Source organism: Lathamus discolor, chromosome 3 (genome assembly GCF_037157495.1).
Source record: "Lathamus discolor isolate bLatDis1 chromosome 3, bLatDis1.hap1, whole genome shotgun sequence".
In the NCBI taxonomy this organism is placed as follows: Eukaryota; Metazoa; Chordata; class Aves; order Psittaciformes; family Psittacidae; genus Lathamus; species Lathamus discolor.
Window position 1 is genome coordinate 92,554,356 of NC_088886.1, and position 17,557 is coordinate 92,571,912.

Consider the following 17,557-nt stretch of genomic DNA (forward strand, 5'->3'; position numbering starts at 1 on the left):
TGTTTGTGTGTTTGTGAGCATGCTTAAGTGAAAAGGGAAATAATTACAAATGACAAATCTGCAAGGGAATGCAGTTCTTTCCCAATAAGCATCTGCCCCCATCCCTACTTTTTCATCTATAACTATCAGAAACCAAACTCCAGAACTGAGAGCAAAAGAGCCCAGTGGTATTCTTCCTTGGAAGAATACTCCCTGGAGGATGGAGTCATTACAGGAACACAGGACAATATAATAGCAAAGTGACACAGAGGAAAGAAAATCACTTTTTCCATTCCTTGTGGGCTGGGTGCATAAATCAGAAACCTGCATCTTGCTGGGATCCTCCACTCTTTCTTCGTGGCAGTCTACTCCCAGAGGGACAGAGTCCCAAGTCTATGACATCAGCTTCCCCTTTATGAGTAAACTATTTACAAGTTGTCTGCTTAAGGGTTTTTTCTATCTGAAAGAGGCACCTTATTCACTTACTTTTTTTTTTTAATATAAGTTGCAAGAATCTATATTTTTAAGACCTGAAGAACCTTATTTATAAGTGACCCTGCATCTCTGATCCTTCACTGACTCAAACTAACCTGATAGGAATGCAGTTGAGAGAAAAGATCAGAGATGAGGAGATAAACAGGGGCAGAGAGAGACGCATATAAACAGTTGTAGAAGTAAAAATAATTGGGTGACGATAACACTCAAATGAAAAGGACTATTCATAAGAACTGGATCATCAGACACAAGCCAAGGCCAAACAAACTACCAGTGTCAAAAGATGTGTAATGCTTACTTTTTAGCAATAAAATAAATATTCCTCACAAGAAGATATGATCCTTCCTAAGCAATGCTCTCAGTGTCCTGAATGCACAAAACGAAGGAAAAATTGGGCTGGAAAAACTGGGACAGAAAAATTGACTTTTGGGTTTGAGTCATGCCATGATCGAATGGTAGACTGAAGAAAGGTCATTATCAAGGTTTTGTCTGTGAACAGCTATATGAGTAACTGGGACTGAAGCTATCTTTTCCTTTGATAAAGTGAAGAAGCTGAGCTCCAACATGAAGTCAAATAACAGCATTCTTCTTGTAAACATGTAGTCCCTTGTAATTTTAACTCCACTCTGTTTTGAAAAAAAGGCTCCTTCCTGTTTGAAGGTCTTTCAGACCCATGGTCTTAGACCAGAACTGCTTCTCTGAGTTGAAGATGTCCATGTCTATTTATGCCTACAAGACGAACCATGCACACACCCACAAATGGGCTCACATGCTCCCAGCTGAATTGCTGCATAGACACGTTTTGCAAAAGGACTCTATATTGAGCATGTGCTCTTTTAGGAATATCATCACCTCCAGCATCCTAGTTTACATTGCTATCTTACCATACCCTGGGAAGAAAGAAAAAACTGGTATTTATAAATCGAAATAGAAGAAACCAAAGAATGAAGCAGCCTGTCCACTGGTTCTAGAATCTGTATTTAGAAAAGACTTTTTCCTAAGGTGTTTGGGTTTTTTTTGGTTGGTTTTGGGTTTAGGGTTTTTTTTTTTGTTTTTTTTTGTTTGTTTGTTTGTTTGCTTTTTTTTTTTTTTTTTTTTAATTAGTATTATTTTTGGCAGGAACTTTGGTAAGAAGAATCTCAGCATCATACTAAAAACTTACGTCCCTATTTGAAAGCTTGTATAAATATAACATACATGATTAATTTGCATTAGTCCTGTTAAATACTCATGTGAATGCATTATTAACAATGATTAATTTCAGTTATTTTAATTATTCACTTTTTCAGTTCTCTCAGATTAATTTACTTCCTTTGTGGGTGTTCTGAATACCTAATTGGATTCTGAGACGGGGAATATGTTCAGCGCTTGTCAGAAAAACACACAATCAATAGCCAAAGAAACTTCTAAAATGTGTGATATTTGACACCAGTGATTAAAACAATATGAAAGAAGAATATGAAAGGTAGAAGGGCTGAGTAGGAATCAACTATGTCGGTTACTTTTCAACATGGGGCGCTGCCTTTTTCTTTTTAAATACAAGAAAAAAAAGGAATACATTTTATTTTATTTAATATGCAGAGATAATATTGCAGTAATCTTCAACATATTCTTAATAGAACCATCATCATGGTGGTATGTGGGAAAATTTGGAATATTAGATAATGGAGCTGATAATGAGATAGGCCATGTGCAGGACCGTGAACTTCCTACGAGGTGCTGCATCCCTCCTGTGGGAGACAATCTCCCTCCATATGAATCCAGTGGGAATGAGAAGCATGTAGCGCTTTGAAGCATCAAACGTTTTAGACACCAACCCTGCAATCAGAATTGCAGTAATTGTGTTTCTCTGGGTATATCCATGATGGCATCACTCGGGATAGAGCTTTTGCCGTTAATAAGTTTCCCGTGTTCCTTAAATCAGAACGACGTACCTTTTGACACGTTGCGTAGTTACGTCCCCCTGGAACGGGAGCGAGTTGTTTCCGCAGCTAGACCCGTTGCAAAGAGCAGGAGGAGGAGGCGAGCATCACCAGGTGGCACTGTTACCCGCTGCCACCGGCACCAATACCGACACCGGGCACTCACCGGCACCCGGCCCGCCCGCGCCAGCAGCACCGTGGGGACTTGGCTACCGGCCTGCCCAGCCGGGCTATCGCGTGGGCCCCTGGCCTGTAAGGCAGGGAGGGGAGTCCCCCCAGCGCCACCCGTATCGGCATGGCTTTAACCTTGCCGCATTCTTTCTCCAGGCGTTACCGGCAAGCTTTGGGAGCTGGGGATGCCCGTGGCGCGGCGAGTCAAACTCCGGGTTTCTGCACAGAGGGCATGGGACTGGCCGAACGGCTACAGCGCTTGGTCTCCACTTTCACCCCTGGCAAGAGGCACTTCCCGAAGGAGCCTTTTCTTGAGGGATCAGGAACTGGTACTGGTCTGAGATTCCTGAAAAAACCACCCAGACTGGCTGTGTTAAAGACACTGTGGCCGTGTCTGCCCATGCACAGAACTACATGCTGATATTTCAGAAATGCTGTCTTACACGCGCTGTCACACGTGTTCACGTTCTTTATGTTACGCTCCATCCCTGGCCGTGTTCAAGGCCAGGTTGGATAGGCCTTTGAGCAACCTGGTCTAGTGGAAGGTGTCCCTGCCCATGGCAGGGGGCTGGAACTGGGTGACTTTAAGGTCCCTTCCAACACAACCCAGGCTGGGATTCTATGATTCTATAAGTAGGGAGTCTAAGGTTGCAAATAAACTAAAAATCATAATAAACTAAACCTATAAAATCATTGTGAGTCCCTAATGTATTTAACCAGCCAGTATAAAAATATGAAACTCCAAGCCCATCAATCTTAAGGATGATTGCAAAGTTTAGAAAACACTCGCTAGTCTCTAAGTCCTCTGAGGAAAAAATTATTAGCATTCTTCATTGCTAGAGATGTGTTGATTACAGCTCAGACTTTGGCTTGTTTATTTACAGATTTTAGGTCCCACAGGAACATATGTTTGGAGGTTTGATATCTTTGTGCCTCCCCTAGTGAAAATGGAGGCAAAAATGCTTTATAAACATCCAATTATACAAAAATGAATCAAAATTCATAAAATTATGCAATAAATACTGCTAGCATCTGATAGAAATATTATCCCACGATCAGTGAATACTTGCTTAAGTTTCTCAGTGGATTAAAGCCCCAGAGACCAGAACTGGAAATGCAATATTTTTATTTGGGTAACTTTCCAGCAAAGTAAATACGCACTGGTTTACAAAGAGTTGTTGTGAAACACAAGATCTGGAAATAATTTTGAATGCTAAGGACATTTTGGTGTACATCTGAAACACTTTTTTGATCCCACAGTTTCTGACATGTATGAGATCCTAAGGAAGAACTATAGTAAAATGAGATTCTGATAGTTTTGGAAACAAGAAAGATACAAAATGGTTAAATATAGGTATGAGAATTCAAAGCTTTTATTCTCTCATTTATGTTAGCAACAACTAAAACCATTAAGCTGGTCCAAAACTGGAGAGCTAGCCTTGGAAGCAAAAAAATCCAAGATTAATGTTATTTTTATTTTCTTGTATTTTTATTTTATGTTATTTGCAAGAAAATTTGTCATACATAATCTTGTAAAAGCCGCATAGTCCCTCCACATCTCAGTGTTGTATGTGTAAATGGGCTCACAAAATGGGTTCAGAAAAGTGTTGTGAAAATTAATCAAAAAAAAAAATACTGTGATATTTCACAGTATAAAGGACAGGATAGAAACATCCTAAATGTTTCCAGTTGAATAAAAAAGGGTTTGTCTTCTTAGTCCCAGTAGCATGGAAATTGGCATGTCCTGACATAGCACAGAATGGACCCAGAAGAATCTCAATTTATCAGTTTGACACTTTTCCACTATCAATTTTCAGACATAAGAAAAACTTTAATCCCCTAAGAAATACACAACAACTGGGACATGTAGCTGGGTCTTGCTCTTAGTTCCACAAATTCACATCAGCATTAGCATTACTGTCTGTGCTGAACAAGATAAAATAAATGAAGTCGCTCAGCTCCCCTTTGCCAGCGTTGCACGACTTGAGAACTGTTTTAGCAGGGAATGCTGGCTCTTCCACAGAAAGGGCAGCACACAGAGTGAACCACCCCAGCTTTACTGAGGCTCTGGTGCTCCATCTAGAAGACAGAAATGGATTCAAAGCCAAGGAGGAAGCTTCCATTTTTACAGCAGATCAAGGGTGATGACACTTTAATGCTTTTTGAAATATGCAGTAGAGACACAGCACCTATTAGCTCTGACAATGTATTGCACTCTAAGTGTTAATTTGCATGTACATGGGGCTGAGTGTCCAGCATTTACAAATAATTTGTGATAAAGCTAAACATGATAAATGGTGAATGAAGCTCAAATATGTAAACTAATTCAAAAGGGCAATGTGTTGTGGTCCTTTTGTGAGAAAGGCATTTTCTCTGTGTAAAGAAAATCTAATACAAAAGCACTGAAGGGAAACTGTTGAGATGCAGTTTAAGGGCTTGGTTCGTATGGAAAAGGATTTTTTAAATTTATTATAATTCCTCATTCTCTGGTTCTAAAAATATATAATTTTAACACACCAAAAATATAGAACTTAATATTGTATACCTGGTAACAATTAGAAGAGCCTTTGCTTTTTCAGATGTGCATTAGTAAAGAGGTGTTCTTTGACTTACTAATGCACTTTCTTAAGGAAATAAGGCTCATGCAATTGTTTTCCTACTCACCTTCTCATTCTTCATCTCTTATGCCATTATAACTTTTGAAGCCCATGGATAATTTCAGTCAAAGGTGATGGTGGAGCAGAGCTGTCACAAATAGGATGGCCCTAAAAGTTGCATGAAAATCAGTAGCTGAGAAAAGGTGTGAAAGCTGGTGCTCTGCTCCAGCAGGTGGGATTCAGCCTGGGCCATTTGGCCAGACAACAGCCTGCAGGCCAGTCAGCGCTTGAGTTACATCAGCTAACTCAGACCCTGCAGAGGGTGTGGGACAGCTGAAGGTATTGCTGTGGGTGATGGAAGGAGTAGGAGGAGTTTGAGGCATTGGAAAGACTTGTTAGATGTTTCGTAAGCTACAGAACTTCTCTAAATACAACTGCATTTGCATTGGAAGGTTGATATTTCATGAGTGGGAATAGTTTTATTCAAAAAATAGGAAACTTTAGGGGTACTTTAGGATAGAAGCTTGAAGGATGTATCCTTCACCTTTTATTCAGAACTTGCTTAAGATATGCCTAAACCTAGTGCAATGTGTCCCTAGAGTCTGTAGAAATAAGATGTCTGTTGTCTATGTTAATTAAACTTTTAAATTTTATTTGCATGGAAAAAAAGTGTTTGGTCTGAATTATCCACAAATATTTAAAATCAACGGTTTGAATTTGATCAGAACCAACTGCTACTGGTTGGTCAAGCTGGTAAAAAGACACCTGCAAAAATTATTATGCTGCTGCCAGAGTAGCCTGGCCTTTGTGCTTTCCTCTTCTGTTTGTGAAGGATGGGAAGAAACGGCAAATAGTGCCCTGAAACTGAGATGAGGAAATTGAAAGGGAACGTCCTAATGAAGGAATTGTAGCTGGTCAATATTTTATAGAGATACAATTATTCTCTTCCTTGTTCATCTGCTGGCACAGTGAAGACTGTATTGCTAGAGAGACTCCAGGGCAGTTAGAAGCTTCATGGGATGGAAGTTTCTGATAAATAATGTATGAATAGAGGTAGGATTCTTAACTACCTCCACCCTAGGATGAACATACTTCTATACTACAGCTAATTTTTGCCACCAGTGAGAAGACCGGTTAAATAAAATGTACATGTATTAAATAGATCTATAGAGCTGGACCCACAAGAAGTGCCTCACTAGTTTTATGAAGAACGCTGGAAAAAAACCCCTCAATTACTTTTAGCATGAAGTAATTTTTATCAGCTGGGCATCTTAGGGTAAATAAAGTAAACCAGAATACAGAAAACTCAGAAAATGCAGTGCTTATGTGGGAAAGGATTCTCTCAGACCCATCTAAACACAAAGAAAAGGTTATTACTGGCAGTGTACCCAAATTCATGGTGATACGCTTAGCTCCAAATACAGAAACTGTTTTCCTGAGCAGTCTGGCTGCATTGTTTGTGGATGTCTACCACCCATGGTGGAAGCATCGTCTGGCGCTCATGAAACTTCATGAGAGGGGGAGCCCGAATGCAGAAGTATGTTAAAGTCCTGCATGTTAGTACCAGTTAAATACTTCAGTTGGGCAACCTTAGAATAGTGTACAGCCCTGAAGATTATACAAGAGTGAATTACACTGACTGCAGCTGTCAGGAGCAGCTGAGCCAGAGCGGTATACGGCTCAGCTGTAAGGATAAACAAGGGCAAGCCACATTCAGCAATGTTTCAGGGAAGCATTGCTACACCAGGAGAGCTACTGTAAAAATACAGAATTGTAGTCACTCTGTTCAAATAAATATTTAAGAATTTGCTGAAAGGGTTAATAGCCACTAAATCTAGAGAGTTGATTTAATTGATGAAAACAATCAAGTGCTTTTCATCTTGGTGGCCCATTAACAATGGCCGTTTATTTAGCCTTTGTGCTTAAGAGTGTGGCCTACTGCGACCTGAACTGAAGAGTCTTTCATTTGTGTTGCAAAGCAGTCAAGGCCATATGATGGGGCTAAGGGTGGCATTACAACAAGGAGGTTTTGCAAGTAATTGGAACAGTGTGTGTTGTGGGTGAGCAGAAGAGCAAAGAAGTTATTGGTTGAGAGCTTAATCCTAGCTGCATTTCTGTAGCTGTTTGGGGGTATAAAGCAGATCTTTGGTTTGTTACCACTTGTATGTGAATTAGGATGCTGCACCTGACTTCTCTGCATCCACAAGTGATGTACTGCCACTGCTTCTATTTATCTTAGTCCTTTTATGTGAATCACACTAGGCAGATTCCTAGCAAACGACTGTGGTGCCTTGCATTGCTTACAGACTGACCACGCAAGGCAGACAAAGAACAGAAGAGGGTGAATGTTTGACACAGTTTGCAAACCGGGGAAGTAAGGCACAGGGTAATGCAGTGACTTGTCACCCTCTCGCCTACATTCTGTGGTAGATCTGGTATTGGACAAAGATCTCCCAAGACTCAAGCTAGTATCTTAACCAGGAAAAAAAAAAAAAATTATATATCTGTATATATATATCTCCTCCTTCAAATATTACTGGCTGTGTCAAAGTAATCATGATTCCAGCATAAACATATCTCTTTCAGCTTAAACCAGTGCAAAGACCCCAAGTGGTGCAGAATAATGCAGCCCGCTCGGTTCTTGAAGTGAGTTGGATTAAGTACATTTTCCTCCTATTCTATGTTACATTTGACTTTTTCTGCCTCGGGGTAGAACTTGTAACGTCTAAGTTAGTCTGTAAATCTTAAACGGGATTTCTCTTCCAACACTCTTTAACAGTCAGTGGATGACCATTGATTGCATTTACCTGAGTTGCCCTAAAACCCCTCTGACACAGCGGGACATACAGTGCTTCTCAGGCTTTTGCAGCAACAGCCCAGCTGTGCTTTCATCATGGTTTAATCAGTCCTGACCAGTTAAGAGTATAACTGTGATAAAGAAGTAATGCATATAAAGAAAATAGAATTCAGTATTGTTCCATCCATAGTCAGTGAAATATGGCCACAGACAAAATTATGGATTACCTTTTTCTTTAATATTCACAAAGCTGCAGTACCTACATTTGTAGTGGCACAGTGGGTAGGAGGCAGCTCTTAAAGAAGAAAAGAAAAAATCTTTTGTTACTCTGTTGGGTATCTACTTGCCTTCAGAACACAATTCAGTGTTTGCTTTCCTTCTTAATCCTATACTTTGTGTAGTGTGTAAATGAGGGAAGCATTTTTAACCTTGTGGGTATTTAGTTATGATGGCAGGAGCTAGCACTGCCAGACAGCAAAAGCAGTTTCAATTTAGAAGTGTTTGTTTGCCCTTGCTATGAACACAGAATAAGCAATTAAAACCAAACATTTCCATCAGTACGAAAAGTTAAGAAATTAGTCATTTGGCTTAAAGTTTCTTCTGCAATGCCATCCTGTCTGTATTGCACAACTTGCCTTCATATTACTAAGCTGGCTGAATCATCAACATATTAAAAAGATACAAGCAGAGACTGCCCTGAGTGATGCTAAATTAAGATTTTTTTTGCCTAAGAATTCTTCACTGATCCATTCTTTATACAGTAAACGCCTTCACTAGCATTTTTAAAAAAAATCTATATAAAACAGGCTCATATAAATGATTCCAATAAAATAATTATATTTTATAACCTGATTTTAATAAAAACTGAGCACCATTTGAAAATTCTCATTAATTGTCAGTGGGATCAATGTACTGTAAAAGTTGGTAGTATTAAGCTGCAGGCTTATTTTTTAAATTCAATGATAAATATTAAACTATTCATCTTGAACTTCTGCAATATCAGCTTTGTTAAATAAATTACAGCAGATATTCCAGTAGAAGTAGATATTTAATTAGAAAATATTCTAGTTGAAAATGGAACCAGATTGGTTTCAACCTTACATTAACAGTGATACACGTCTGGGGATGAGCTTAAGCTTCTAGAGTGAAAGACCTCATTTAGGAAAGTTATAAGTCTCTGCAAGGAGAGACTGGGAAGGTACTTGGAGATCAGCTCTAGCTGTTACAGTTGTAATCAAATACTCTCTTAGCCAGATTTCTTCTTTCATCACTCTCGGGAGCCCTTGTGGCAGAGTGCATTGCTGCTCCTCTTGCTGGCAGCCATTCTCAGTAACCTGACACAGCTGAGCTGGAGACTGTTGCAGTTGTTAAGTGCTAGAATGTTATAGGCTGCGTTTCCCCTCTGCTCATTTCCTAGAGAATTTTCTTCTGGAAAATGCTTCTCTCCCCATTCATGATTGCACAACATACTTGTGACAATCACGGTAGCTGTTTATATGAAGATGGATTCTAGGAAAATACTCTTCTGTTTCTAGCTGTCTTCAGCAGAGTATGTGTTTCCTTTCAGACTTCATTCTTTCCTTCTCCTCAGAAAAACCCCCACAAAATCCATCCATCAGCCACCAGTCTTCTTGCTTGTTCTGTTTTTCCTCAGAAGGAAACTAAGTGTACTAGCACCAGTAACCTGTCAGCTTAAGAGAGGCCAGCACCACATTCTTTGTAGTTCAACCAAGAACTTTAGACCACAGTTTAGCAGTTCTTAAAGCAACCTACAACAGTATCATCATGTGTCTGGTCTGTAACAACACATTTCCCTGTGAAGCTCTGAAACTTCGTTTCTACTATCTTTTGACCATGTGCTACCCTGGAGCCATATTACCTTGCATTCTTCAGATATAACTGGAGCCTGGATGCTTTTTCCACTGCGTAAATGTCAGTGCAGTCAACAGAAGGCAGCTGATTTTGGCCATCGCCATTTCAGCTTTTCCAGACACGCATTCTTAACCCCCTCAAATACTTGATATTTCTGTTCTGCTCAACTTTTCTCTAACTTTAATCTTTGTCCCTCCAACAGAAAGTTACCATTGTGGACACAAAAGTCTTTCCAACTCATATGCTTTTTGTGTTTGTCCTTTTCATAGTGAGTCTAGCTGTGTGTTAACAAAAAAAAACCCCAAACCCCAACCAATCCAAACAAACCCCCTCAAGCCTAGCTAAAACTCAAAAGCTCCCATGCGTCTTTCTTGGAGAAAAAAACATCTCTGAAAGATGCAACTAGTCTTTTATTTATCCGTGTGGACCATAAAGTGGGTACAAATGGCTTCCCTTCAAAAAGCGTGTGAAGTGATCTGAATGGCTAGCAGGAGAGCTGCACGGGCATTTGCATAATTGTTCTCTGCTCAACTGGAATTTGGCGGAATACCTGCAGTTACCTCTCGTTGCTCTGCCTGCGCCAGGGGTTCGCGACTGCACAAAGGCTGCCTTTGCTACTGCACTGGGATGCTTGTAAATCCATAAGGTTTTTTAATCTTTCTTCCCACTATTATCCCAGTTAGCCTGGCTGATGCCAGTACACTCAGGAGTTTGGGTGAACCTCACATATAGGTTTTATTAATAAAACAGTGCTGCGAGACAGAAATGATTGTGGTTTGTGTGACAAAGAAGGAGCATACGCTTAATGGTCTTGAGAATCAGTTTATCAGAAGTAAATCCACTGGGCAAAGTGGGTTTTTTTAACAAATAACAGTGGGTTATAGCATGCTGCTGATCCCTACTTTTAATGTTTGGGAAACTATCTTCCAGAGGGAAAAGACTCAAGTGAAAAAAATAACAGTAACTGCTGTCGACTAGAACAGAAACGTTTCCTGATTGAGAATTAAGTGTACTCGGCACCGCTGGCGAAAGTACAAATTGAAGGATGCACGATGGGCCAGACAGAGAATTTGGTCTGGTTTTGCGGTTGCTGTTCTGTAAACTCATTTTAGCGCTGCAGTCCCTTCTGCTCCCAGCACATAAATGGACCTTCTACCGCCAGGCAGAGCCGAAGCCAAACGTAGTTGTTCGCAAATTGTATCCAGTTCTCCCCTAAAGCCTGCGCCCCGCACCGCCGCTCGCCAACGAGATGCACAAAGAGCAGAGGCGGTAACAAAGCGCAACCCGGTTAATTAGGTCAGAGCCGAGCCCTGTGCGGATGAGACCACTGCAGCCCTCCTCCTCCTGCGGAACGCAGAGCCCCGCACCACTCCCGGCCGGACACGGCAGGCTTCCCGGCGCTGAAGCGGCCCCTGGGCCGCGGGGCGCAGCTCGCTGCCCGCTGCAGCGAGGCTCCCCCTGCCCGTGGGCTTTGCCCTGCCGCCGGGCCCTGGCCGGGGCTCGCAACGCGGGCGCTGAGCGGGGCCAAGCGCCGCCCCTCTCTCCCTCCTTCTCTGCCTCCCTCCTCCCTCCTTCCCTACGCCAGCCCTGCCCCGCCGCCTGGCACCGCAGCCGCGCCGGCCCCGAGCGCTACCCGCGCCGCCGCTCCGCCAGCCGGCCCGCCGCCGCTGCCGCTGCTGCTGCTGCTCGGCCCCGGCCGGGCGGGGACTTGGCAGGAACTCCCGGGGAGAGAGCGAGAGTGCCTGCCCCCGCTCCGCTGTGGCTTTTGGGCGGAGGAGGAGGAGGAGGAGGAAGGTCTGCGCTCGGCCGAGGAGCAGCAGCCGCCGCCGCCGCCGGAGAGGAAGAGACAGGAGGGAGAGAGAAACGGAGAGGCGGCCGGAGCCCCCCAAAGTGCCCCCCCATCCCTGCACTGCAGGCTACATTTCCAGCTTCATGGGCAAAGTGTGGAAACAGCAGATGTACCCCCAGTACACCACCTACTACTACCCCCAGTATCTGCAGGCGAAGGTAGGGTACGGCGCGCTGGGCGGAGCGGAGCGGCGCGGCGCGGCGGGTGCGAGGCTGGCCCCGCTCCAGGGCTGCTGGCCGGGGCCGAGCCAGGACGGGGGCTCTTCGGCGCGGGACACGGCCACGGGGAGGCCGTCAGGTTGCACCGGGGGACGGAGACAGGAAAGAGCCGGCAGCCCCTTCCTGCGCCCGCCGCCGCCCTGGGAGAGCCGCCGGGCGCCCCCGGGCCGCCTTGCTCCCCGCCGGGCTCCCACCCGTTCCCTTGCCTCGACTGTGCCGGCTCCGACCCGTCTGTTCCCTCTCGCCTCCCCCCTCCCGCCGGCGGGCCCTCCTCCTCCTCCTCCTCCTCCTCCTGCCGAGGGCTCGCGGCGTGTCTCCTCCTTCCCCACCACGTCCCCGGCCACCCCACCGCTGAGCGCAGCTCGGCGAGCCCGCGGCCCCGCTCCTGCCGGCCCCCCCGGGCGCAGCGCAGCGGCCCGAACTGGGGTGGCGGGTCCAGGCCGAGAGCCGTGGCGGGGTAGCGCTGACAACCCGGGGTGGCAGGGCGGGCTGGCTGCTAGGGGCGGGGGGCCGTGATTCCGCTTAAATAGGGACGCTGAGGAGGCTCCCGGATTCGGATGGACACGCATTGTCTGTGGAGTTTGAGCTTTGTGAGCTGCCACCTCGCAGTTTGCAAACTGGATTAAGGGTCCAGCGCCTGATGGCCAATGTTGTACAAGGGTGGCTGGCGATTGCAGGCAAACTGATGTTCGTAGTGCTTGTGGTGGGGGGTCCCCACCTTTTCTTCTCTCTTTTCTCCTTCTTCTGTGAGGCCAGCCAGCACCACCGCTCAAGCAGCATCATGCTGCAAACTGGCAGATGCAGAGGTGGTTGCATCAGCTGTCTGGAACATTTAGCATAAGCCTCTCCAACCACCAGTGTCACTCCTCACAAATCAAAACAGACCCATATGAGGCTTCAATGTGTGAACTTTTTTTAGAGGTTGTAACCGTGGTGTGCGGGGGGGTTGGTAGCTTGTCGTCTTCTCGTTTTCCTCTTTTGTTTTTTTTTTGCTATTGAAGTGTCCTGCCTGTGTGACAATGACAGGACAAGAATTCCCTTCTCTTTATCTGCACCCTCATTAGGCTCTTCGTCTGACTGTGTTCTGTGTTGCTGTATTGTGAAATGTCATTTATATGCTTGGCTGAAAACTAAATTTAGTTTGACGTTTTAGAAGTCAGCAATGAGGAGGCTTTGAAATGTGCTTTCCTGTAGACAGAGATGGATAGAAATACGATGAAGGTCTTTAGGTGATTTGAAATGACAAATCTCTTAAATGTGTAATTAACATCAGGCTAAATAGCACAATCTGTAGCCATCTAAAGGTTATGCGGCAGAGTAATCACTTCAGTACTGTTTAGATGTATATTTTTAATGCATTATTTTTAAGAAAGGTAGAGTGCCTGAAGGACAGCCTTTTGTATTCACGTAGCTGTAAAACTATATAAATATTCTCAAATGAAAAAATGTCTTTGTTTAAAAGCTTGTACCTTCATGATTTTGTGTGGCATTAGTAAGTTACTAACCAGCTGCATAACATTGAATATATATAAAGCAATGTCACTTGGCTTTTTTGACCTGTAAATAATTGAAGAGGGAGATGAACTGTAATAGCTTACTGTAGTTATTAAAGAATGATCCTAGAAATCTATGATCCTGTGAGAAAGCTTGATGGACCATCCTTTGAAAATGTTTCCTGTACAGATAATTTAATATTGATTTGTATTACAGTCAGTGACATCTTCAAAACATCTTGCAGGATTTGCTATAAAATTATACAGCCAGAAATTACATTACTGTGTTTCAGCAGAGCACACACAGCCATTTGACCTACACACATGAAATCAAATATCTGGGATCCAGTGAAAGTTCCCTGTTTTCAGGGAGCTTGATTTTATAAGAGAGATAAAAGGGAAAAAGGTGGCTCCTTGGTATAGATAAAAGGAACGGTGAGTTTCAGTATTCAGGTATGCAGAATTCAGTGATAAAAGCAATCTTCTCACTGTTGATCCTCTTGGAGCATACAGACAAATTAATTTGATTCATAGTTTTCAGCTGTTTTGTCCTTTGGGCCCTAAAAGAACCCGTTCTGCAGTACGTGAGCTAGTTCAGTAATTCTGGAGAAATCTTTGGGTTTTGTTAAAAGACAAATGATATTAGAATTGAGTAGCTCAGTGTATGGTGGGTAATGGTTACACTGGGAGACGTTTTGGAAACTAGATTTTGAAACTGGAAGTTTTGCATCCCATCTTATCCTTATTTAAATAATGATGGAAAATCTGCTGACTAATAAACTGCAAACTGATAACGAGGAGATGACAGGCATTGCCTGAAGATGGATTTTTCTGTAGAGAGCTCAAAAATCCTCATTAGAAATTGCATGCTTTCCTAATGGCTCCTTGGGTTAAAATGTTGATGTGGTCAACTATTTTAATTGCTGCAAAATACGGTATAGATTTTAAAACCAGATTTTGCATTTGCCTGTTGTGATCTTCACAATCTTATTTGTGAAGTATTCAAGCTGGTTCAGTCATATATTCTGGGAGGAAATATAAACATTTGCTGTGATTCAGCACCTCCGTCCCCCTAATCTTAGGGAGCTCAGCATCAAAAGAGATTAGCGAAAACATGGACTGAAATGAAACGAGCAAAATAAACCCTGGAAGAAGGTGTAAGGCTTTTAATATGAAAGATCATTATAGCTATGAAAATAGTTTCAAATTGAAGCTTGTAAAACCTGCATTTTTGGGACTGCCACGCAGCAAATGATACGTTTGACATATCTGTTAAATTTTTGTGTTTTCTAATGGATGTATGTTTTGGGACAGTTCCTATATTGCAGCATTGTATGGCATGTCAGAGAGCATCAAAATATTTTTCAAGTTCAATGGATGTTTCTGAAGGTTTAGGTACTTTCTTTAATAATATTTCCATAACATTTCAACTCAGTTGTATATAGTTTCCTTCCTTAATAGTTTATTTGTAATTAAGTGATTCTGTATTTCAACATTTTAGAAGACAATGTTAGGTCAGATTGTATGTATTTTAGTAATGCTTTAAGGCCCCTCTGACCAGGAGTAAAATCTGACTGTGCTAGGCAAAGTATTGTAACATTTAACAAGGCAGGGTACTCATAAGCAAATATAAATGTATATATGCATCTCTAGTCCACAGTCTGTTTGCTTTGGTCAAGGAAGAAATAGAACTGAATTTATGTTTTGGTCTCCTTTACTAAAATATCAAATGGAATTCAGTGACATGATGCACACAATGATTCACAAATAAATTGTGATGCTAGCTGTATTACTGGTTTTTCCCTTGGACAACAAGGAGATATGAAACAATATGATTAATTTTATTGATAGGCTTTTATTTTGTAAAGGAAAGTTCTTAGTATAAAAGAGATATAGTAGAAAATGGCAACATTCCCTACAGATAACATGGTTTATTTAAAGTGCAAGCATTTAATAGTCATAGGTCGTATTTATGGGGTATTTGAATTCTGTTCTGTTTCTTTTGTTCAATATTGGCTAACAACAACTCAGAAGAAATGAAATCGTGTGAGTCTTGTTGAATTATCTTAGAGTGGGCTTCCAGCTCTATAATTCGGTAGCTGCAAAATTAGTGCTCTGGCAGCTGTGAAAAGCACTAATATTTCTAGAAGTTCATGTAGGTTTGTAGGCAGGACTGTAGACTGATGTAAACTTGCGGTGAGCAGGCAGGTCCTGCGTGTCACAAACTTCTTTCAGGCTGTTGACAGCAGACTTTAAAATGTGAACGTTTAATTTTTATCCATGCCTATTGATGGCAGCGGAAGTAGGAAATCAGTTAACAGGGAACTTACTGTAGGGTGAAACAAAGCAGATACGGAACTTTTCATATGAAGAGACACAGCTTAGTGTCAGTGTTTGAAGTTCACAGACTGAATGAAGAACCTTCTGGTGTAGATGCTCCTAATGCAGAAGTGGTAAGACCCTCTAATGGTTTCCTGCTAACGAAAACCTTTACTCACTGAATTCTGTGCCAAGCACAGGTCTGCTACCCTTTAAAAAGTGATGCTAGCTTACAATCTGATTTTAACCAGCATAAACAATTACTAATTCTAATCAGTTTAGTTAGATTTATTCTGCATGCACTGTGACTGCAAAATCTGCACATAGTAAAAGACAAGTTTACGGTAACACAAAGTGTGTGTGTTTATGAGGTCGGATAGGAATATCTTATCATGGGAAGTGGTATTGTCCATAAATGTGATGCTGCTGGTTCTTGACTAGGCTTAGAAATCCATCAGTTACCTGATCGTGAGGTCCTGTTAGCCCCCTCAGCCTCTTGAATGTATTCCCTTCCTTTCTGGCCAGGCTGGGATTTTATTATACAACTTCCAAAGAATTCCTTCAAAAAGTGCACCAGATTGTGGAAGTGTAAAAGAAAGAAGTGTAAAAGTTACCAATTTCAAGAAAAGATGGAGGGTGTTGGTGGTGAGGTGATCCCTCTGGCTCTAGAAAACAATCTCCGGGGATGTAAAATACGGAGAAGTGGAAAGGTCCTTTTAACTTTTGAAGCTTAGTTGAGGTGGCTTGCTATGAACTAGAAATATGTCCTTCAGAAAATATTTCTAGAAACTGTTGCTAGAATCATTCTTGTATATGCAAAAGCTGAAGCCTTTCTAGAAATGGATCAAGTGAAACTCATAAAAAGCTCTGCAAATGTTCATCATCCTTGCCTTGAATTACTCCAGTTTTGAATTATTCTATACCAGGGTCCCTCTTCAGAAGTAATGTCAGATTAGCCCCACGGGCAAATATGCATTAGAAGCAGAATGTAACCAGATATGTTGTTAATAGTAGTGACTTCAGGAAGGTTTAATCCTAGATATTCCACACTGGGACCACTGCATTGTTAGGTAGGGTCAAGAAGGATGTATGTTAATGTGTCACATATGTTAATGTATATCATTTTAACTATCTGAATAACTTTGATAAAGATACAGGAAATGCCAAAACACTTCACAACATCATCTTCAAGACTGGCTTTATTCAAGACAACATGAGTTTTGCCTTTGATTTCAGATGAGCAATATTTTATTTACTGGAAACTTGATTCATGCTTCGTTTATGATGACCATGCTTAATTTGAGGGTAATCTGCAATGACATGATATTCATAATGACAGTGGGATTGAGCGCGCCCTCAGCAAGTTTGCCGATGACACCAAGCTGTGTGGTTCAGTTGATATGCTGGAGGGAAGGGATGCCATCCAGAGGGACCTCGACACGCTTGTGAGGTGGGCTGATGCCAGCCTCATGAAGTTTAACTATGACAAGTGCAAGGTCCTACACCTGGGTCAGAGCAATTCCAGGCACAGCTAGAGATTGGGCAAAGAAGAGATCCAGAGCAGCCCTGAGGAGAAGGATTTGGGGGTGTTGGTTGATGAGAAAATGAACATGAGCCGGATTCAGTGTGCGCTCGCAGCCCAGAAAGCCAACTGTATCCTGGGCTGCATCAAAAGGAGTGTGACCAGCAGGTCGAAGGAGGCGATCCTGCCCCTCTGCTCTGCTCTCGTGAGACCTCACCTGGAGTATTGTGTGCAGTTCTGGTGTCCTCAACATAAAAAGGACATGGAACTGCTGGAACAAGTCCAGAGGAGGGCCACGAGGATGATCAGGGGACTGGAGCACC

The 17,557-nt window shown here is 42.5% G+C and overlaps 1 protein-coding gene across 4 annotated transcripts in view; it reads left to right on the forward strand.

The window, feature by feature from the left end:
- Positions 1–11,464: 11,464 nt before the first annotated feature.
- The window catches only part of RBMS1 (RNA binding motif single stranded interacting protein 1), a 148,864-nt gene continuing 142,771 nt past the window's right edge, over positions 11,465–17,557 (forward strand). For 2 of the 4 annotated variants that reach the window (XR_010610731.1, XM_065670604.1), the window contains exon 1: positions 11,465–11,840. Coding sequence is in view for 3 of the 4 variants with exons in the window: in XM_065670604.1 (XP_065526676.1) it covers positions 11,766–11,840 (75 nt within the window). In the remaining variant the exon portion in view is untranslated. The remainder of the gene's footprint in view (positions 11,841–17,557) is intronic. The other 2 variants (XM_065670603.1, XM_065670605.1) reach the window with 2 other exon arrangements.